This window comes from Rhodnius prolixus, unplaced genomic scaffold, assembly GCF_049639745.1.
Source record: "Rhodnius prolixus isolate KJV_2025 unplaced genomic scaffold, Rpr scaffold_16, whole genome shotgun sequence".
Classification (NCBI taxonomy): Eukaryota; Metazoa; Arthropoda; class Insecta; order Hemiptera; family Reduviidae; genus Rhodnius; species Rhodnius prolixus.
Window position 1 is genome coordinate 1,945,048 of NW_027411616.1, and position 24,697 is coordinate 1,969,744.

The window sequence follows — 24,697 nt, forward strand, 5'->3', positions numbered from 1 at the left end:
AAGGCACGAAATTACATTACACACCATATTCTCGCTCATAATTAACGTGCTCTCTGATAAGGGTATTTGTTTATTTTAGGAGAAACAAGACTTAGAAAAGAACGAGGCAGCACTGATTGTAGCTGAGCCAGAAAAGGAAGAAGTCAAGAAGCAAGAAATCTCCCATTCAGTACCTCTGCTTCAACGATTCATTTACAAAAAGCGCAATGACTGCGCTAATTTACAAACTCTTTCTTCCACGTCTGAGGTAGTTTTCTTGCTTGTATCTTGGGCTTTAAATAAGCATTTTTTTTAATGATATAGCACTTGTTTTGGATCATCACGATCTTTCCTTTTCATCACTTAATTAGTTTGCTTTACAACAGACAGCTTGTACTGGAATTATGGGCGTACAGGAACTATTTTCAACATCATTCGATTTCTTGTTTAAATTAAAGTAAAGTAATTGCCTATTTTTTCAGGCGGGGCTTAACGTCCAACTACCAATTAGGTGTCGTGGACGGGGCCGGAAACACATACTTTACTATTAAAATTTTTTCTAACAAATAAAAGTAGTCATACGCGGGATTTGAACTGGGGAACTCGCTCTTGACCACTAGACCAACACCCTCCCCTGACATACTCAGTATAATATTACATTAAATTTGTACTAATTTTTTTTCCCTTATCCCGCGACAAAGGCGTTAAGCCATTTTCTGTCTGGCAGCCCAATATCTTTCATACACAGGGTGTTCATTTTAAGACGGCTCAAATGCATTTCATGCTTAAACGGTTGTTCTGAGCGAAAAATGGTAGAGGAAAACTTTGTTGCCTGTCACCTCTAGTTTCAGAATATGTAACTTGATTTTAGATTCCTGCCCGCATACGCGGCTGAAGCGCGACCAAAAGTGAGGGTTCGCAGTTGACCCCCATTTTCATATACACAGTTTTAAAGAGTATAAAAAGTAATGAAAGAAACCGGAAACCGCAATTCGATATTTTCAAAATTAAAGGTGCTAGGCCATTTCAAAATCTGGTATTTTTAATCATATTTCAATTTTTTAACTTGTTATCAAAGAGAAAGAAGAGCACGCGATAGGTCATTTTTATGTAGTTTTTCATCCCCTTTCTACTAAAAATATTGCCGAGGTAGTATAGCTAGTATTTTTCTTAATATCGGGAAATAAGTCGTTTTCCGAGTGATTTTTCTAAGAAAAATCAAATGTTAAGAGCTTTAGATGTTCTCAAACATACTCAAAATGGCTAAAAAATTAATTTTACATCTGTTATAACCAAGATGGTTTAATAATTATTTGGTAATTTTGGGAGAGTTGCGTTTAATTACCAAAAAAATTGGAAACCTCCTGCCACATATTTGAGAGATCAATATCTTTCGTGTAAAGGATCGAACTTATTCCTTAATTTATCAAATAATGCACTTTACTCAACTTGTGAAGCACGTACTGTGCCTGCAAAGGTGCCTCCTCAGATACAGAGAACAGTTGATAACCTCCAGGCTAATCTGGCTTGCGAGCCGGAGGAGGATTTTTTTGGTAGTGCCGGGCCCTCGTTCAAATGGTTTGTACTAAATAGATCAAAGCGTTTTCGTTGAAAAGTGGAAAATCGATGCAACTGAAAATTGCATTTTCGGTTGACGGATTTTGTACAAACCTTCATAACAGATGCAAGGAAAATCTTAAAACATAAAGCCAATTTGGCATTTTCTGGGATTTTCAGATATTCTATCTCGCATCATGCTCTCTCGTGTTAAAAAAATCTCAAAACTGTATTTCCGATAAAAACTTGATTTATAACATTTTGTCACATTAAAATACCAAAAGTAAATAAAAAAGAAGTTCTTTTAAGTGAAATTTCAAGTCCTCTGAAATTCTTTAAATCCTAAATTTTGTAAATGCAAAGAGGGATAAAATCTCTTCACACCTCCTCTTTACCTTTTTTAATTGCAAAGAAATGGCTCTCCCGAATGGCTGATTTTGATCAAAAACTTCCTTGTAAACAAGTCAGCCTTTGAATTAAGTTAAGCTTTAAATAAGATGAGTTAAATGAAACATTTTTATGTGGGTAATTTTAACTGCAGGCATTGAATTCATCGGCGACAAATCCAAACCAAACTCTTTCCAAAAGAAATTATTTTACATCAAGTGTAGAAGATAATCTTGTGCTTGCATCTTGTAAAATGAACATTCCACCTGTCAAAGACAGTAAAAGGTAATTTATTATATTGATTTTTTAAATTTCATTGAGTTTTATCGTGCAATAAATATTAAAGAAGAAATACGATTTTTGTATTTTCAATAATAACTAAAAAAAATACGTAAAGTTTCGATAGCAAGAGAATCTCTCTGAACCTATTTTTGAAATCCCGAATAAATTAGAATTTAGCCAACAGAATCATCAATTCCATTTAATTTTCTGCATCGATAAGGACGTTTCAATCCAACATGTAAAAAATTAACTGTTAAGTGCCATTGGATGAAGTAAAACTCTCTTTCAAATTTTGCGGCCGGCGTTAACTAAAGCTATTTCGATATTCATTAATTAGTTCTTTGAAAGACGTAAATTACTTCCATCACATCTTGTAGAAGTCACAGTCGATTGATTTGCAAAGTATCCTAGATGATTCCACATTGTTGCATTTCAAATGTAAAGCTTCCTTTCGAGTTCTAAGCGCTTTTATTTGTGTTACTTCCTGCGTCTCCAAAAATTACAGAAAAAAGTGTGTCTTAGCCAAAATAAACAATTCTAACACCATTTGGTTAAAGATAGCCTTCAAGATTCCTAGAAAATGTTAACACCAATTTAGTTTTGAAAACACAAGAATTAGAGCCTTCGGAGTAGCCTGGCTATAAAGAGTTGAAACCCGTTTTGTGCTCCTATGCAAATTTGACATAGAATAGCGTAATCCTCGGCTTGGAAGACAGATTGTCCATTCGTCTAGGGGATTTCTGGCAAGTTATCTGTTTTTCATATAATAGATCTCTGCTCTAGTTCGTAGTGTACAGCTTACCAATATTATAACCAGGCGTTCCGGGATACGTTCCCTCTGCTCAGGGGAGTAACCGGATTTTTGTTATAATGTCAACATTTCTACGAATTCGTTCCCTCACGTGATCCTCTAATAAATTTTAGTTTTGATTGAAGTTTCTAAGTTGATCTCAATTTGATACTTAATTAGAAGTTGCTAAACAAAAATTTATTAAATGTAAATGATTTATTTTATTTATTTTAATCTATGATATTTTAATTTATATAACCAGCTTATCGCACAGATGCAATCAAGAAAAAAGTCTCAGCGAAAATGAAAATTGGAAAATGATTAAGAATGCAATCACCCTACCTGGCATTTCCTACCAGGTAAAGTTATTTTTTCATACTGAATTTTTAATTTAAACTAATTCGTGTTAAAATTTATTTTTACTTCTATTTACTTATATTGATATAATTATTATTTTTAATTAGCACAAGGTCTGATACGCTCACATACTGAGTAGATATTGTTTAAGATTAGAGAGTACACTAAACAGATGGATTCGGGTTTCAGTTAATTTGCACTTCAATTGAAATAAATTGTAGACGTATCTATCATTTAACAACTGGCATTTGGATAATCCGACTATTCGTTAAGTTAAGAGTGGCGGGGAATCATGGTGCCAAGTTTTCCATTAAAGGTGAAAATCACATCACAAGTGTTAAGTGGCAGATCATATCCTACAGCTACTATTACTGCACTATACCAGGACTGCTTTATTAGGCAGTATTTGTAATCCGTGGTAATGATGTAGAATAAAATTGATTTTTCAGTCGTCGAACTAAATGCAATATTTATACTGTCTTTTTTTTTTTTTTTTAAAAACTTTATGATGAAAATGATGTGAGCATACAGAACTTATACCCCAAACATCTTGTTTCCTTTATACTGTTTGTTTAAAATGTTTAATTGTTGAAGTTGAGAGCATATGTGCTTTATGTTCAATTAATATGAAAAGGTGCATGTAATGTATTTTTCTACTTCTGTAACCTGCTTTCGCTGATTACAATAAACTAATATTGATTGATATAATTAGCACAAGATCAAGTCTTTGTGCAAATATGAGCAATATCAAGGATAATAAAATAAATACATTTCATTAAACTAATTTGCAGGATATGGAAAATATTACGACTGCCAAGGAAGAACGCTTCCAACGGCAGCGAACATCTTTTGCTGGACAAAGTTTCAGCTCAAATGAATTAAATCTGGCAAGCTGTGATACAAATAATAAAACATTAATGAAGAATAATGGTGAAATGACTGTAATGAAGAAATGTTACAGATCCATTGACGATCTATCGCCAGAATGTGAATCATTATCATTTGTAAAAAAGTTGAAAATATTAAATGATCGCCAGAAGATAGCCGCTGAATTAGAAACAGCACAAATCAAAAGTACTAGCTTTGATTCTGCAGGTATTTATATTACATGTTTAACTTAGAATATTGAGAATAATTGTTTAATTTTAAAAACAGGCTACCCAGTTACAATTATAAAATATTCAAATACATAAAATATAATGTGAATTTAAGAATAAATATAAAGATATAAAAATGTATTCGTATAAGGAAATAATTTAGTTTGAACAACGAATATTACAAAAGAAATAAAAAATGTATAAACTACTTATCATACTCGTATTCGTACATAAAATCTCTTGAAATAAAGGGCACTCCAAAATTCACGCAAGGTTGGAATTTAGCGCCATTGTAAAGTGCAAACGAAAAAAGAGACGGCGTGACGGCTCAGTTCATGGTTATTAAAAATGGAACGCTACACGACAGAACAACGAGCAACAGAACAGTCGTTGCTACCACCTACGCCTTGAAAGAGAAAATTGAGCGCTGCATCACTGAAATTAAGCCACATTTATGCAAAACGGTCATAAAAATTTTTAACAAAAGTGTACATAAGTGCCAGCAAAGCTTTGGAGGCATTTCCACCTTATGCTATTCCATAACTAACCCTACTACATTGAATATTTTATGAACCTGTACAAAATTTAAAATTTTTAATTACAGACTTGTTTTTTCTATCAAAATTACTTCTAGCATGAATTTTAGGACACCCTATAGCAGGTGTGTCAATCTCAATTAAAACGCGGGCCAATTGGCGCAACAGATTCACGAGGGTCACATCACATTTATAAATTTCATTAATTAGGTATGATTCATAACATCACAACCAAGAATGCTTTAGAAATCTAGACGAACTGAAAGCTAATTCGGTGATTTTTCTTGAACATTAACATTCATTTCCAAACGAAGGCTACTATATACATATGTATGTTTATTTTAGCCCTGGTCATAAAAATAAAAAACTGGACGTTTTAATAGCAAATTCGTGTTTTCTCTTGAGTTTGACCTTCTATTTTCTAAAAGAAGGCTACCCTTTATGTTTATTTTAGCCATGGCCAAAAAACAAGATGACTGGAGCTGAAAAAGTAGATGTCAAGGAGTTCTCTACCGAATTGTAGACAAAATTAAACAGTATAACTGTTATTGATAAAGTTTTAGTGATAATAGTTATTGAGATATAGACAGTTAAATTTTGGTGGTTTTTAATTTCGTTCAAATTACAAACCGTTGTATCTCTCTTCCTATCGTTAGGATTTTAATGAATACTTTTCCGAATTGAAGGGAACAGTTAGCTCTATAACTTACTGCTCAAAAAGTTGAGTATAAAGGTTGGTACACAAATCAGCAGGTACCCAACATTTCATTAATAATTCATTGATGTCATTTGAGAAATTTTTTGCATTAACTTTTCATTTTTATTATTATTATTTTTTTTTATGAATGTATTAGATGTCACAGACGCTTATACTGGCCATTTCTTTTATAATAATTTTTGTTATAATAATGATAAAATGTACATTACATCTTCATCAATAAATAGGCACTATATCCCAAATTATTTTTCTGATTGATCTCTATTATGCCCTTTATTCTGAGTTATCACATACACAAGCACATTAAAATAGGAAAAGACAAAGTTGGAGTTGGTTACTGTTTAAATTTGAATCACGGATCTAAATCAAAATTTGAATCTTCAATTCGTTCAACAGAAATATTCGAGAGCACAAATAACACACAGTTAATAACTAGTAAATTATTCAGCATTAATTATTGATTTCTTTATTGTAATTTACTGTAGTCCCTTTAATTGAGTACTTGTAGTAAAATACTTTAATAATATATTGGTTGTCCTAAAAATATGCATATCTAATTTATATAACATATATACATACAACATTGTTGAGCACCTAGATTAAGAATGTAGTTGAAGAAAACTATATTATTTAATATTAACCCAGATTAATTTTTTTTTTTCTTAAATGGTTTAAGGCAGCATCTGAAGTTATTGGCGCCCGGAACTTTTTTTAGTGCATTATCGGCTCCCGGACAGTGTTCTTTCGTTACAGACAGCACTGTCTATCACCAGATAGTGAGTTGAATGAAACTCCTAGGAAGAGAATATCTAACGGTAAGCAGCTGGATTCGATCCTGGGACCTCCGCGTGGGAATCCAATACGCTAACCGCATAGCTAATCCCTTCCCTGTTACCTATTATTAGTAACACTGGACTACTACATCCATAAAGTAACAATCACTTTAATCGGAGAATGAACTTAACGATTTTTATTTTAAAAATTAATAAATAAAACAAAATCAGTGATGGATGTTGGTGAAAGCATTATTTTTTAAAGTTTTGGAATTTTTAAGCCTCATAATTTTTAACTTAAGTATTCCAAATTGGCAAGGAATCGGTCAAATAAAAACAACAACTCGTCTTTTATTTGACCGTTTCCTCGCCAATTTTGAATCCTTAATTTAATAATTTACGGTCACTAAACCAGTATGTATTCAAATTTGTTATAATGTTTTTCTTTTTAATCTGTGATTAATAAATTATTTGATTATTTTATATTTTATTGTTATAGATTAATAGATATTACAGTCAATCTAAGTGAAATGGTGAGCTACTTGAACAAATCTTTGTATATGAAAATAGCCAGCATTAGGCTATCTGTGTCGTCTAATAAATTCTAAAAAATATTAATGAACAGTTAATGCAGTAAATTTACCTAAATGATATCAATGAAACATTAATGAAATGATGGGTACTTGCTGATTTGTGTGTAGCAGGTGACAGGGACTGAAAATGTAGAAATCTCCTCGTACTAAAAGCCAGTTTTGTGTTTACCTACTACTTTCTAAATGAAGGCTACCCTTTAGATTTACTTAGCCCTGGCCATAAAAGTAGGTGACAGAGTCTAAAAAAGTAGAAATCTAGACGAGGGTTGTCAAACTCATTTAAAAGACGAGCAATTAAGTGCTGCAGGCAAGATTCATCCGAGCCTCATTAAATTTACAAATTTGATTTGATAGGTATGATCACAACATCCCAACCCAGAATTCTCTTTCTAACGTTATCGCTATTTGGGACCAGATTGCATTATGTGACACTGAGAATGGCAGCCATATCTCTTCCAACCGTCGCCGGAACTGAGTCAGCACGTTTGTAAACACCCACAGGCCCCCCATGAAAGGGTCTGGGCCACGAGTATCCTAGTCTTTAGTAGTTAAAGGATTAACGAGGGAATTGTGTGTACGGTATTGCCTCGATCTCCTCTAAGCGCTATTTTCTTAATGACAATTTTGTCTATTTTCATTTTATTTCAGAACATCGAGGACGACAATATATTGCCTCGGGGACGGCATGCGGCCTGCGGTCCTTTAGTTTGACCCCCTCCCTTTAAAAGAAAAAAAACCTGCGGTGAACACTCAACAACTTTCTCATTCATAAATTCTCAAAAAACAACATTTTAAACTTGATTAAATATCAAACTTATTAAAAGTTACTTGGATTCAATATAGATTACTTAAATAACAAGAATTGATGAGGAAAGTCTAATGTCTCAGAAGCCCTCTCTAAAAGGCACTAAATAGTGCGAATGTCTGATTGTAAAAAATAAAAGCAAGCCCCTTGAGTATGTTTTCGTCAAATTCAATTTTTACGAAAATCTTAGTAGTAGATTTGTAGTGTTAAACAGAACATCAACTGTGATTTTTCGTTTTTGGGATATTCTGTTCATACCCACGCACATCTGTAGACTACGTGGTATAAACATTTTTTTTATTTTCAGGTCATCATAAAACCTCTACTAACAATGAAACGTTAATTGTGAACGCTTTATTTTATTTTTTGATTTTAATTTTTTATTTATTTATTACTTTTTTTTAGGAAGAAGTGACAGAGTACCAATGAAGCACAGTCAATCGGCAACTGTCTTTGAGATGGACAGAGGAAATAAGCAGCTGAGACCAGCCATATTAAGAGCAATCACTTCCACCCAGGACGAATCTAGTACACAAACGATTACATTGCATACAGATATTGACTTATCACCAGAAAGCAACGAGACAGCAGAACGTCGTCACTTAAAGAGCATTCTAAAAGTAAAGTTTTGTTTCTATGTTGTCTCGAAAAAGAAAATACAAAGCGCGCAGGTATTATTAAAACTTGAACCAGTGTCGCCAAACTATGTGTGTCCGGTGGGATAGCTATTTCCTCCAAAAGTCACGTCGCAATTAGTTGTTTAGATACTCTAAAGAACGCAAGAGAAAGTGGAGTACTAACAGATTTCAATTTAAACCTTTAATTGGATAAATACTTTTAACTGAGTTCTTTGGGTCAGATGAAAAAAAACACTCTTTTTTAACTAGTTTTGAAGTTTATAAGGTTTCATGAGGATATGCTTAATAAGGTCAATTTAGGATTTCAAGAATGATTATTATTTGAAGGCAAATGCCCAAGGATTATACGTCAAATACATAGTTAAAAAAAAAAAAAAGATAGAAAAACCTATTTCTAATCCAAATCTAACATTCAATCTTCTCCACTAACGATCTGATTACGGTACCTTTTTAAATCCTTTAAGATCTATAAAATCATCATTCCGAATAACATCCACTCTAAAAATCCATAGTCTGCATTCCTCAAAGCACGTGTCACACACTCTTTGGACTTCTCAATTTAACACTTGACACGATGCCTGCCGAATTACCTTAAATTGACTAAGTGCACAGACTAGTGCATGTTGGTTATCTGCTCTACTGGGTCCTTAGATCCTTCCTGTTTTCTTCAATAATCCCGAGGGAGAACTTAGGCTCAACCTACTGCCTAAAGCTCTTCTTAATTGTATCGTTTCCGGTGTCTTTGATGTGGGCCACCAGTGGAGGCTGAAATGTAGATATACAATAAAGAAATTGATCTCTAGAAAATACTTTCTTTGGCTATTGCGGATTAAATTCTTATCATAAAAATTTTGATATTGTCCACTTGATTTTAGTCTGACAGATCTTATTTTTATTTTGTGAACAAATTAACAATTTTGTTCCCCAGTGTTATGCCCTAGTTTATTATTACTGTTTCTTTGATTAAGAAAGCAAAAGAAAACTTATTTTTTATTTATTGTTATTTTATGTTTTTTTTGTTGTTTTTTTTGCTCATTGACATCTAAAGTCAGAAAAAGTAAGTCTAAAGTCATTATCGCCTTTTATTCTTTTTTTTTTTTTTTTTTTTTTAAACTAGAAACTGTCGGGCAGACAAGGAGATTTGTTTGCAAGTTCTGGTTGTGCAGAAGTAGAAAAATCTAGTCAAGCAGGAATTTATCTGAAGAAATTATTACGTGAACCAACTGCTGAAGGCTTTGCTGCCAGGCACAGCAAACTTGCAAAAAGTGTGACTTTTAACAGGTAAGATCTGTTTACAAAATGGATTATTCTTCATGCAATATTTCTCCGTAGGAGGAAGTGAACAGTTACTTCTTCAGTGATATGGAAAACCAATTTATTCATTTTCTAAGGATTTGCAGCTAGAGACAGGGGGAATCATGTACTCTTTACGGCTAGCAAGATTTTGTTGTCTTTAAAAGGAGGTCGTTAAAGTATGGTTGGAGCCTAAACGCTTCCCTCGAAGAATAGGAAACCGGTTGGTGGCCAGGGACGAGAAAGACCGTGCTCATTGGTATGCAATGGCCGGATCAAAGTAGATTTTACTCAACTTAGGATGCGATGATGGAGAAATTACTGAAGATTTTATCTTCCTTGGTCCTTGGGAGATCGTTGCTTCCGTTGGAAAGAAGAAAAAGAAAATGATGTAGACAAGAAAACGAGGAAAACCAGAGATAAAGGAGATTACCAAAGTTCATAATGATTTAATAATGTCGAGGACGTTTGGAAAGCGCGTGTATTTGCTGAAAGATCGTTCTATCTTCTTTTTAAAGTTAATGGAGTTCAGATGAGTAAATGGACCGTTCGAAAAAAGTTGAACGCAGATGGTTTGAGCTCTTGGCTTCCAATCAGTGGCCGCGAACGTTTTCTTGAGCAGTAAGCAACAGAACATGAGTTTCATGAACAGAACATGTACAACACAAATGTGGTGACGATAGATGTAAACTTTGTACTGTCCTGGTTGCTGGGCATGATTGAGATTTATCACAGAATATTCCCGATTATTTCTTTATGAAAACAAGTAAACTCCTCATCATTCGCTACAGTGACATGTCTCGGCAGTTCAAACCAGTCCTATTTAACCCCTTCTTCGACGAATCTCGCGAATGAGCTAGGATGATCATTCAGCAACTTAAGAACTTGGTCCAAGAGTTGGCAGCACTATGAACAATTTGAATCTGATTTATTCTATCTGTCCCTTTCCAAAGTTTTCTCATATAGATCCTCTTATAGCGTTGAACAATCATTAGTTGAACCTTGATTTGACTGCATTGTCACTTTTCACAATACGTACATAATACTAACACCGCCGTATGGGCAAATGATTAAGTTGTTAAATTAAACTGATCGTTTAGATAATAACTGTGGCATAATTATTCTGCCAAAGAAAACCAGAATCAAAGAGACAAAGCTTAAATCATATTGGAACAAATAATTTAGATGAGCTCAGCTAGCGAAACCCATTCCCTGAAGAGAAAGATGTGAGAAGAAGTGATTCTGTGCTTGTGGTAAAGCTTTAAGGGTTTCATTCACTTTGATGTGGTTCCTAACGAGCAATAGATGTGATCTACCCAGCTAGAAAGAGTTGCACGCCATTTCGGCTGTAAGCAGCCTTGGTTAATCGATTAAGGGCACCCCGTCATATATCGACGCAAGGTCACACACGCCTTATTACGCGAATTCCATATCTTTTCCATATCACAGACCAGACTTGTTATCTTTGGATGGCCATCTTTTCCGCTCCACAGCCGACTTTGTATGTGGTAAAGTAATTACAAATTCGTAGAACGTAACAAGGCATTATTTGGAGTTTTTCTGTGGAAAGATGACTCGTGGTAATGTGCGGTTAGCGAATCGGATTAAAAACTGCAAGCCTATATTGCACGGCGGAAGTCTGATAAGTGTACAAATAATTTTTGAATTCTGGCCTGAAAAACGTACAGATGTTTGTTGCACCCATGTAGAGAGTTAGTTAGTTAATAGTTTTGTTAAAGTCACTTTCTTGTTTTGTTTCGTTTGCATAGGATGTCACTGTCAGAAGAATCTAGCAGTTGCAACATTCCGGTTCAGAACTTTGTAGAAGCCGCAGCAGCCGAAGCAACTTTACAAGAGGGAGTTTCTCTGGGCCTAGAGAATAATTATTATGTGACCAAAAATCAAGGGTTATGCAATCAATGTTTCAAAAAAATACAACCTTGGACGTGCCAACCACTTGAAGATTGTTGCAAATTAGAACATTCTCAACGTTTCCAAGCTAAATGCCAACAAAATTCTGCAGAAAATACATTTTTACAACCAATATTTCTACAAATATCCAATATTTTGATTAAACATTTTGTAAGTTTTTAAGCAATGAGCAAATTTCCCAGTTCAAATTCCCGAGTATCTACCTTTTATCTGTTAGAAAAAATTTTAATAGTAAAGTATGTGCTTCCGCCCCCGTCCACGACACCTAATTGGTAGTTGGACGTTAACTCCCGCCTGAAAAAATAGGCGATTACTTTTTTACTTTAATAGGATGAAAAAATTAATGCCAGTTTCAGTCATTATAAACTTTATTCTGCCGAGCTTTCGACCTAGGGACTAGGTCATCTTCAGAGCTAATTTACACTGTACTGTTTTACATCATTAGATAGTTGGTGTGTCTTCTGACTTGTCTGTTCATGGACTGATGGAGAGTCCATTCAGTCACCAAAAATAATGAACAATAATTTGCTACTTTACTTTGAACAAGAAATCGAATGAAGTTGAAAATAGTTTCTGTACGCCCAATATTCCAGTACAAGCTGTGTGTTGTAAAGCAAGCTAATTAAGTGATGAAAAGGGCTATTCGAATAGTGAAAACATAATATGGTTAGCCAATTTTACTTCAATGAGTTTTATTGATTTTCTGATTTTTGAACATACCCTATTAATTATTAATATGCCAGGATACGGTTGTTCGGCTGAGTTCTGACTCTAGGCCGAGGTTAGGTCAGATGTTATGGTCACCTATACCTTGATATCAGATCGTCGTAGTGTCCGTCTTTTATTCTAAACAGTAGAATTACGCCTGGCAAAAGTACCTACTGACTAGATACGTTGTCATTAGCTCCTCAGCTTATATAGTCAAAGCACATACATTCCTAAGTTTCCATAGTTATAAGTAAAAAATAAAAAATCTACGATTAGCGGAGCTTTGGAAGCATTATTGATACAATATGAATTATTACTGAGCACGGCTCATTTCTCTAATGGATATACCCATTAAGGAATTTTGCGAACCGTCGACAGCATTTTCCAACGTCTCTGTTTTAAACAAAAGTGTAGGAAACAATGGTAACATATAAAGTAGAAATTATGCAACCAAGTAATTTATATTTTATATAGTTTTGTTAGATTCAATAGGATAGTCACCAAAAACAAGAACATAATTAATTTTAATCGTAATTAAAAATAAGTAATGGTGGAATCATCTACCTTCTTTATTCAAGTTGTGATGAAAAATGAAAATCTACAACTCCTTCCTAAAGGAACTTGAAGATTTTCATATCATTTTAAAAATAGATTCCATATATACATATACAATATATATATATATATATATATATACAGGGTGTCCCAAGCTATATGGATAACGACTTTTTCTCGGAAACTAAGATAGCTAGAAAGAAACTAAAAAATACGTGTTCCCTTAGTTTTTTTTTAGGAATCCAAATTTACTTTGTAATTTTTTTTCGGTGCTTCCGAAAGCAGAGAATAATAGATGCCTGTAACTCGGTTAAAGCCGAATCTATTTCTTTGGCAGTAAGGGACGATTGGCAAGAAAGAGCATGTCTATGGATCTCTAATGGTGGAGGCCAGTTCGAGCATGATCTGTAATATTAATGAGGAGTAAAATTTATAATAAAATAGTACTTTTCTTCTTATTCAATCAAAAAACCGTTATAATATTATCATTTTGACATTTCTTATAAGAATCATGTTTTCATTCATAACTTCTAAAATATCGCTCACAGAAAAAAACCGTTCAAGTAAATTTTTCTTTAAAAAAATAGAGGAATCTATTTCTGAAATAAAAACTGCACCTTCCCATTTGAAAAAATGAAGTTGGTGCCTGTATCTCGCTTCTGGAAGCACTGAAAAAAAATTACAAAGAAAATTTGGATTCCTAAAAAAAAACTAAGGGAACACGTATTTTTTAGTTTCTTTCTAGCTATCTTAGTTTCCGAGAAAAAGTCGTTATCCATATAGCTTGGGACACCCTGTATATATTTCTAAATGAACAATATTATTTATGTCCGTTGGAGGAAGATTTAAAACTGGGAAAGTCGCCTCGCCTGCAGTCTATCCAGTTAAAATATCCACGGTTTTTTACCGTTTTTCTTTATTCGCTGAAACTAAAATAAATGTTCAAAACATTTATACTGACGGCTGACATTCATCACAACTAATAATTTATATTTGATTATGATTTAAATATTGTAATTATTTTGCTTTTAAATTTCAGAGTGAAATGGAATGTCATTTCTTAGAGCAACTCCGTAATCTCGAATCAGATGTAAGAAAGCGGGATACAATTATTTCTGAACTTCAAAAGAAGATTGATGAAATGCGGGTAAGAATTTTCAGTTACAAATGAATCGAAAAATCTGGTATGCAATCAACAATCCTCTCTTACTGCAATAATGACCCATCGTTATTTTTGTGCTTTCTCTCTTAGTCCACTGCAGTAAGAGCAGGTATTGGAATCGTGCTAATTTTCAATTTTGCGTTTTTGCCAGAAATAACCGTTTTGAGATTTCCTAAATCAGCAAAAGTGGTATTTACTAAAACTTCTACAGTTAAAATATGTCTGGTTTAAACTGTTTTGCAAAAAGACGGAGAATAGCGCTAACATACGAGGCCGTATGTTTTATGTATTCCTAACCACATTTTCAAACAGAACATTGTTCTAAGGTTAGAATTGTGTAAAAGCCCATTTTGAGGCTTATTTAATTCACAAATTCTTTACAAATTTAAAAATGGTAAGTAAAGATGATTATTGGGTGCATTGAGAATTTCTCTTGTCTTATTAAAGTTTTTAACTTTAATGAATTCCGTGGGCTGGTAAATTGCAAACACCTCCGCTGCATGGAATGTTAAATATTGAGGCATACCTCAAGCCTCATAAGTGGGTTTACCGCAGATATACCGAATAAAGAAGAGATTACTCTAGGCCGACAACAGATTAACCAGGCCTACTCTAAAGCACTTTTTTAATATGGTCATAAGAAGCCAACAATACATTCTCCTTATGATCATACAATAGAAATAGCTCTAAGCTATAATTAGTATTCTTTTATTACGGCGGACCTATAAATACTGGAATAACAAAACTTTAATTTATAATTCTTAGTTTAATGTGTTAAGACGTAAATTGTGGCATGAGAAAGCCAGACCAGAATTTGGAGAGGTACTTTGATTTTTGTATTTCTGTACATTTTGCAGGAAAATAGTTCCTAATGGATGCAAACAGTTGGTTGCATGAAAATACTGCTGCAGACTGATGAAGACTTGTTCAGATCTGTGAGTATGACAACTTTAACTAAACTGGGTTGAAACAAAGTAACTTATTTATTTGAGATAGAAAGCCACGACGGACTCATCTTGGAAAGAAATTTCACAAACGCATTTGCATTTGCTGGAGCTAGGATTGAGACTGGTCTGAGAAACTGTTGCTTAAAAATCGTGTTTAAATTTCGCTCTGTCCACAAAATAAACTTCGAATTTCGTTCAACCACTTCGTTTCTTGCTACCAATATCTCACCTGAACTTTATGAACGAAGAACAAAGATTTGGGAGGAAGGAGTAATAATTTGAAAAAAATCTCGAAGTGTCTCCAGCACAAACAAACGATAATTTCCTCTTCCTTTAATCTTTCTCCATCTGAACTGGAGTATCTGCCGTTATTTTGACTCCTTATAGCATTTTATAAACATTACAGCCGTATAACATTAATAAAAATGCAGTATATATAGGTAACATCCGCCCTTTTTCTGCAATACCTCCACTTCGGCACACAGTCTGAATTTTGTTAAACCCACTGCTATTCTTAGAAAATGTCTGATATATCATTTTTCCACAAAAGAAATTTCAACAAGATATGCATGTATAATGGTAAACAATTTTATACAGAAAATGTATTAAACTTGTAATAAGATTTGTATTCCTCTCTCCATAAAAGAATGAACAGAGGCACTAGTCCTCGTCAGTGATGTAGGGCTATCTAGAAATTTAAAGGAAGTTATAAACAGCAATATTTCAGGCAACCAAGGTTTTTTGTTCCCGAGTTTGTTATTTTCTACATTTGAAAAAAAACCTGTTCTGCTATCTAAACAGCCAAGGTGGACCCTATTTTTTTTTTGCGGGGATGGTTTTATTGAGAACTAAATGATGCCAACCCCTATCAAATCTAATCTAAACTCAAGTCCAATTATTTTTATTTAAGAATTATGGTTAGAAAGCAGATGGATTCATGTTTCCATGCAGTTTTGGGTGAGCTAAACTAAGGTTGTCTTTTAGCTGGAACTTCCTAATATGGAAAAGTACACGTAAAAATTATATTTTCTAATGCTGGAAAACTTTTTCCTCTAAAAATGGTTTCAATGAATTATTTTTAACTTCATAAATAAGAGTAGCGACTTTCATTGGAAACATTTGGAAAAACGAAAAAATTGGGTGAGTGGTTTTTAGAGAACTAAAAGGTTTAAATTTCCCTCTAAATGCATGACATCATATACATATCAAGTATGGCCAAAATTTCTGGTTATCAGAAGTAATATTTCAGAGAATATCTGAGATTTCGGGAGAATTATCTGAAAATCGGTTATTCTGCTTTTTTAAAAACTTTAATTACTAACTGCACAGATATAAACCTAACTAATTTTATTTGGATTGGAGCGAAGAAGACCTTGGCGATAGTCTCGAAGAAGCTACCTAATCTCAACCGTACTTATTTTAGTTAATGTACTTAGCTTTATACTTGCTAATTTATAACTAAATTTTTGAATGCTGTCCAGGAAGGAATTGTGATCTTAGAGAAGCTCGCTAAATCACTACGATTCTTCAACATCTTGAAACAATTAGCTGCCATGCAAGGAATATTCTTACTCATGTCTGGCCAGGTAATTTTGTTTCTACGCATTTTACAACTATTCATGTAGTTTTATCCATCGATAAATTTCTGTACTTTCACTTATTACTCGTGAAAACCTTGTGGCGAATAACACGAAGATACTTGGATGAAATTTTTACAGTTCTAGGAAGTTTTAGTCATAACATACTCATGTTGCTTTAAGGAGGACACGGTTAGTCTCCTAACTGTAGTTGCCGAGGGAGTACTTTATAGAGATCAGATTCGTCCTTCCAACCTCTGCATTCAAGTTGGCCCAAAATGTATATCAAGTAGACAAGGAACAAAATTCAAACAATACAGTCTTCTTGAATAGGAATACAAACCTGGAGAGATTGCGATAAGGAGAATGCAGCCAGCGATGGAGAACTGCATCCATTTGGACCAGCAAATAGAATGACTGATACACAAGATGGTTGTTTCTCAGATCGCCTAAAATTGCAGAGTGGTGGGAAAACAAAGATAATCAAAAAGGCGTTCGGATAAAAGAGATTTGACTTGAGACATCACCACAGAAAATCATTTAGAGGGCTCAGATGGGTAATGTATGCCGGAAACATACATAAAGAACGGTATTGAAAATTATAAACGACCAGCAAAACTCAAATATATATCTATAATTATTGTTTTTGGTGACTGATTTATTAATCCAACTGAATGAAATAACATATATTGTATATATAAATTCAGCGTTACGCTTTTTCGTGCAATTTTTGACGATCAACCCTTATACAACTATCCTGCCGGACAGTTTCAATATACTTATAAAGGATATATTCTGATACCTTTTGAATGGAATTAAATATGAATAAAAATTAGATACACTATTCAGATCAATCAGTAGCCCTTTAAATAAATACATAATTTAGTACCACCATAGGTAAAACTCCTTTGAACTAAAGTACTTGCAATTAAACTGCGAAACCTAAAAGGAATGGTATTATAATTATCGTTATCATCATATTTATAATTAGCATTGTCTTCTTTTCAATTCGTGGGAGATATAAGTTCACAATGTTTATTATTTTTAATACTGCTACAATTTTTTTTTTTTTTTAATTTCATTAAGATTGTACGATATTAGTTTCAATATTTGGGTGAATTAGAAAAATTATTTCGATTTTTTAAGCAAAAGTTATTAAGATTGAGAGATTGCTTCATCTGCATGTTTATATCGGAAGTCCATTAACTATCATTTATTTGCATTCACTCACTCACTAAAACTGCATTACAGTACCATTTTGAAAGTTTTCAATATGCCAGATTATGAACCATCCCAAACTTGTTGCAGCCTACCATTAAACTTTATTTTGGAATTCAAAATAGTTAAATTTATAGATAATTTCGAAATTAATGCGGAATGTAATGTTAACAATATTCATTTATAATTTGGAAAAAAGGACAGATTTTAAAATGGATCTTTACCACGGTACCTTGATCGTATGATCAAACTAATTCTATAGAATTTTCACAAGTACTTTTAAAGAATTTTATAGCCATATGTAATGGCAAGTGTTCTAAATGGCTTTTTGCAAGGGGGTTTGTTAAAATAGTTCAAGTCGGATTTTGGTATGGTCAGCTATTCCGCCTGCTGTTGGTAAACTGTTCCTTGGACGGCGCTTAAACTCTAGCGACGGCTGGAAAATTAACAAATCAATGTCAATTTTTTTGGCCTTTCATAACTTACTTCAATAATTTTCAAATTCTTTACAACCAATTTTCAACTACAATATTTAATATACAAACCAAGTCCTGTTTTTTAAATTTAGGCGCGACAACATCTGAGGTCGTTGGCGCCCGGAATACCAGCCTTTGGACAATTTTCTCTTGTTGCACACTAAATTGTTCATCACTGGACAGTGAACTACAACTGACTTTTTTTACAAAAAGCTTCTAAGAAGAGAAATATCTAACGGCCGGCTGCTGGATTCGAACCCGGTATCTCAGCATGAGAATCCAGTACGCTAACCCCTAAGATTTTACCTTTCCTAAAGACCCTCTTCCTGGTAAATGATCACAATTTTCTTTTGAAAAATCACTTGGATTTTTTTTTTTTAAGAGATTGTAAACGTTTTTATCTTAATGTTAGTTACCTTCATTATAAAACACTCGAAAGAACTTTTTTTATCTTCGCAGATTTGGAACTCCCCTACTTAAAAATGCCTCTGATATATCTACTACATTAATATAATCGATTTATTAAAATGGGATTTTATAAAGATTAAAGAGCTGTAGAGAGAAACATAACAGGCATTTTCAAGTAGAGGAGTTTCAAAGTTACAGAGATGAAAAAAGTGTAAAAAAAGGTTCTTTCAACAAGTCAGGTAAATACAGTGAGAACGTCTATAACTAAAAAAAAAAATAATCAGTTTTCTGACTTTAAATTAGCAATTATGTCATCATTTTACCTTAAAGAAGTGCTTAAACCTCTTGATTTGTGGATTAAATTTGTTAAAAATTAAAATTGGTATATTTATGCAATTTTTCATAGAATTTGAAAAGAATTGCCTTAAGATCGAAACTTCATGGGATCAATAAAACACTATAGATGTTTGAGGCTATAAAAGTTTCTTTAAAAACTCCTATTTAATTTATTTTTTTAAAAAATAAATAACAATTGTTTTAAAGCACCATTCCAGACAAAAGTTTACTTTCATTTATTTTAACTTCAGATGTAATTATAACAATAGTACAAAGGTACTAGGTACTAAGAACAAGGTACTAGAAATGCCAATTATGTAGCTATTTTAGTAACAAAAAGGTATCAGAAATCTAAAAGGCACGATTTGCACTGATCATGTTAATAAGTATGAGTGGTAATTGCAGTAACTGTGTTCGAAGATGTGTTCACCGTAATCACTGTTTACTATACTTAATTACATCCTTTTGTGCATTGATTGGCCTATTTTCAAGATTATACTACATGATTGCTTCCTGCCACAGATATAACAAGTGTCTTGGCCGCACCACTCTGCTACTGACTAGTACATAATAAGCATTGGCCAAGGTAATGAACTGGGTATGAACACCAAAATTTTCCATAACAATAAAACTCAATTGCAACTAGATCAAATTATAAATTTTTGGATTGTCGAAGATATTTCCCTCTGTTTGGAGGTATTTTTAACCGTATTCGAACCAAGCGTAGAGCTAGGGCCATAGAATAAATAAATAGGGAGGCGAGGCAAATAGCCTACAATCACCGTGACCCATTAGAATCTATTGTTACATCCTCCCGAACCACAGTTAACCAATGACTCAAAGCCCAATGCTCACAACTTGAGAAACATCGCACACCCAACGCAAAGCACGTTAATCTCATCCCGAGTCTCAAAAAGATTGATGTTTAATGGCAATACGACTATCCAAGAGGGTGAGCTCAAAAAAGGACAATGAACCTTGTATGAACCTCCCTTTTTCAGCCGAGAAGAGAGTCAGTCTACTTCCAACCGTTACCGATCATTCTTAAATTATCGTTACCCAAGCAATATTAATATTTGAAAATTTGCATTAAAAAGTTGCACTTTGTCACGCCAACTAATTAGCATTTCCAGTTGAAACGGGGTACAGATGCTTTTTCACTTCGTATCTTTAAGTATTATAGTAAAGAGCTTTACGTACTTCACCTCGTCGTCAGAACGGCCTTAAAACTATTTTTTTAGACCAAATATTACAATAGAACTCGTTCAATGAACTATAGTTCATTCTAAAGTGCACATTCAGTTTTTTTTTTTCGAATTAGGGATTTTAACAAATTACTTACAGTAGTTCTCTTTAATATATAAGTGATAGTATCATACATTTACACTAACATGGTACTTTAAGGGGAAATTGAATAAACTTCAGGTAAAAAATAAAAATGAAAGTTGTAGATCTTCATGTGTGTTATGGGTACCACCAGTTTAAAGAAAATCATTGGAACCGTTTACAAGAAATTCTAAACAAAAAGTAAAAAAACAATATCCTAAATTGGTTTCGGGATTTTCATCGTTAAGTGACTGTCAGACCCTATGGAGTTCTCAAACGAAATGTAAAATCTGAGCTTACTAGGATTTATTAGATTTTTGAGCAAAATAATACGCATACATAACTCATAAGTCATTTTCTTTAAAAAATCAATTTTTGGACTCAGCTGGCCTCAAGACGGTTATTTCCCGTGAAAGTCGAATTTTAAAATTTGAGATGAAGGTAACTCTCTCCTTACCTAGTAAAGAAATTATTAGGTAAATCAAATAATTCGTAGAAAGTTACCAATAATGCTTAATAAATGAAATTTTTGCGATGTACAATACTTCGTTTCTCTATTTGTTTATTACTTTTTGAGATCTTCAGAATCGAACAAGTAGAGCTCCTTTAGTGTAGAAAACATATATTAAATACATATATGCAACGTGAAAAATGAGCCTTATTAGTCGTGGTCTTGGCGCGTTCTTGAATACGTTTCATTCACCCATAAACAAACTCACTTTAAACAGTCTATTAAAACTGTCCGGTAGGACAGTTGTATAAGGGTTGACCATCAAAAACTGCACGAAAAAGCGTAACGTTGAAAAACACCCAACTTTGACAATTTTTTTCTCTTTTTCTATAAAAGATAAAATTCCCAAATTTTCTTTAAATCTTACTCCAAACCCTCCTTTATAACTGTAATTTTTTTGCAACCACCCAGATCTAATAGGTTTCGAGAAAAAAGTTGCCGAAAATGAGCAAAAACGGCTTTTTCAAAAAATGTTCTTGTTCTTGTTCTTCTTGTTGTTGTTCTTGTTGTTGTTCTTGTTGTTACCTTTTTTGTAAACAACGTAGCGCCAAAACGCGCGAACCGATTTTCATGAATGAGGTGTCATTCGATTCAATATTTTATGTAGATGTGCCTTTTGGGGGTCCCGACGCTGTACATCGAATGGGAGAGGAGTTAGCCCCCTTTATGTAAGGCCCCCTCCAAAATTATTATTACTAATTACTCTGTAAATCTTGGCCCGATTTTGATAAAATTTGTTAGGATGATAGGGTTAGGGCTCCCCTACGTAACATTAAAGCGGCGATCAGCTCTTACACTTGTTAAGGGGAAGTATAGCAATCGTTTCAAATTATCGACACGTGAACCGATTTTTATGAATGAAGTGTCATTCGAATCGAAATTTTTTACAGATTTGCACTTTAAAAGTCTCGGCACCGTGCCTCATAAGGAGGGGAGTTTGCCCCACCCAAATAAGGCCCTTTCTAAAACTATTATTACCAATATTTCTATAACGCTTAGTCCGATTTTGATAAAATTCAGCTCGAATAAGTGGTTAAAGCTCCTCTACGTTGCTGATTCTCTTGCTCCTACTAAGAGGAAGTACTGCAATCGTTTAAATTATCAATGAGTGAACCGATTTAAATCAATGAATTGTTCGATTAAAAAATCTTTGCCTCTTTGCCTTTTAGGGAGAAGTACTGCAATCCTAGTTTATTTTTCTTACTCCTCTTAAAAGGAAGTACTGAAATCGCAGTTTAATTTTGCTATTTACGTACAAATACCTTCCTATGTTATTCAAAACGCTTTCTCAAAAAAATTGTTATTGAGGATGGTTTGGGAGCCGCAACTACAATCATTTTTTAAAAAGATCTCTCCAGTGGTAGTTAACACCTTATCAGGTTATAATGATAGAATTGCTTATTCCAAATTTTAAAAAAATCTGTAAAGCAGATATGTAACTTTGTAAAATAGACAAAAAGGAAAATCTATCCAAAAGGTACAAAAATCTCCTTAACAAAAACTTACAGTTTAAAATGTTAAGTATAAGGGTTGATTAAACGCCAAAAGGTACACAAATCAGCGAGTACCCAACATTTCATTAATACCTCATTAATATTTAAGTAATTCTACTGCATTAATTTTCATTAATAAGTTATTTTTTAGATTTTATTAGATATCACAGACCCTTATGCTGGCCACTTCATTTATATTATTTTTTTGTTATAATTATGATAAATCACATATACGTACATGCATGTTAAAGTAGAAAAAGACAAAGTTAGAGTAGGCTACTGTCTTGAATTCGTCTTACCGAAATATTCGTGAGCACAATTAACACACAGTTAATAACAAGTAGATTATTAAACAATAATTATTCATTTCTCTATTGTAATTTAATTTAGTCCCCCTAATTTTACTTATAGTAAAATACTGGAATAATTAGCTGTCCTAAATATATGCATATCTTATTTACTTTATATTACATATATACAACATTGTGGGAAGAACACCTAGATGGAGAATGTAATTGAAGAAAACTATATTATTTGCGATAAAGCCAGATAATTATTACCTATTATTATAAACGTTTGACTGCTTCATAAAATAACAATTACTTTAATCAAAGAATGAACTTAAACCGACGATTTTTATTTAAGAAATAAAAATAAATAAATAAAATAAACAAAATCATTGATGTTTGTTGGTGTAAGCATTTTTTTAAACAAGGTTTTGAATTTTTTAGCCTCATATTTTTATTTTATTTTTTATAACGTTTTTCTTTTTAACCTGTAATTAATAGTTTGATTATTATAAATAACTAGATATTACAGTCAATCTACAGTGCTACTTGAACATATATTTTGTAGACGAAAATGGCCAGCATAAGGGTCTGTGATATCTAATAAAATCTAAAAAATAACTTATTAATGAAAATTAATGCAGTAGAATTACTTAAATATTAATGAGGTATTAATGAAATGTTGGGTACTCGCTGATTTGTGTACCTTTTGGCGTTTAATCAACCCTTATACTTAACATTTTAAACTGTAAGTTTTTGTTAAGGATTTTGTACCATTAGTGAGATAATGATAAGAATTAAGAGGTATATATTCTTTTCAAATTTGAGTGTATTTGATTAAAAATAACGAAATGGATAATTACATCTTGCTGCCAGTCGAGTATTTCATTAATTTTCGATTTAATTTAATTAATGATACACCATAATTAGTTTTGATTAATTTAACGTAGTAATTTATTCGTTGATTTAGTTTGGTATCTTTTCTTTGCAGGGTGGATGTACGTTTAAATGCCAGGCGGAAACTATTTAAGGAACCCAATAGGGAAACCAAATAGTTTCAGAAGTGACTAAGAAAACAACTTAGAAGTGCATGTAAATATAAGCAACCAACAAAATTATTATAAATAGCAAAATCTCTTCTTCTTTTTTTAAAAGACAAGAAAAACAGAAATTACCATAAAATTCAATAACAACAGTTATGGATGTGATTTGATGTCTACAAATTTTCTCCAAATCAAATTTCTTATAATCTGCCGCCGCATTTAACGCACAAATGATTAGACTCTTCTTATTTGATTTTTTGTCTGGTAAAACGCATGTAAAATCAAATAAAATAACTTTTTAAAATAAAATAAATCGTATGTTTATGCTTATAAATGTTTACTTAAACAAAAAATAGAGAAATAGAGAACCTTCTCACAAGTACCTACTTATGAAAATTACTTAGAAGAATAAATAATTATGCAATAATCCAAGTACCTCTCTTTAAAATGCGATACATTAAAACATCGGTTCTTCAACGCTTCAGAACTACAGAGAATTCTCATTAAAATATTGTTAGATTTTAAAATAGAAAATTTGGAATATTTAATTCAAAAATTGAATTTACTGAATAGTGAGTGATTCTATTAAGATTTTGATGAAATAAGGTTCATTTTTTAAGATATCTCATCGTTTATTATTTAATTATAGGAACAAAACTAATTTATTCAGAACATTAACAAAATAAATAAATAAAACTAACAAAAACTGAAAAAAACTATTATCTTCCTTTTTAAAAAGAGGTAAAAAAATCATTTTTCCAAAATGATTTCTCCTTTATCGATTACCCAAATTGTTAATTTTACCCAAAAAAGCGCCTATGCGTTGTAACTGAGTAGAGACTGGATTAATTAGCTATCAGAAACAATCTCAAAATGAATAGTTTAAATTAGCTCAGCGTTACTTTCCTCTCTT

General features: G+C 32.8%; 1 protein-coding gene across 7 annotated transcripts in view; it reads left to right on the forward strand.

Annotated features, from left to right (window-relative positions):
- LOC141457510 (uncharacterized) overlaps positions 1-24,697 on the forward strand; it is a 113,466-nt gene that overhangs the window by 65,972 nt on the left and 22,797 nt on the right. For 2 of the 7 annotated variants that reach the window (XM_074134605.1, XM_074134606.1), the window contains exons 15-25: positions 80-247; positions 2,078-2,208; positions 3,258-3,354; positions 4,144-4,447; positions 8,280-8,494; positions 9,630-9,793; positions 11,575-11,887; positions 14,040-14,147; positions 15,020-15,097; positions 16,591-16,695; positions 23,733-24,119. In XM_074134605.1, coding sequence (XP_073990706.1) covers positions 80-247; positions 2,078-2,208; positions 3,258-3,354; positions 4,144-4,447; positions 8,280-8,494; positions 9,630-9,793; positions 11,575-11,887; positions 14,040-14,147; positions 15,020-15,034 — 1,515 coding nt within the window. In that variant the 3' untranslated portion in view covers positions 15,035-15,097; positions 16,591-16,695; positions 23,733-24,119. Of the gene's footprint in view, positions 1-79; positions 248-2,077; positions 2,209-3,257; positions 3,355-4,143; positions 4,448-8,279; positions 8,495-9,629; positions 9,794-11,574; positions 11,888-14,039; positions 14,148-15,019; positions 15,098-16,590; positions 16,696-23,732; positions 24,121-24,697 lie in introns of those variants that run through there. The other 5 variants (XM_074134603.1, XM_074134607.1, XM_074134602.1 and 2 more) reach the window with 3 other exon arrangements.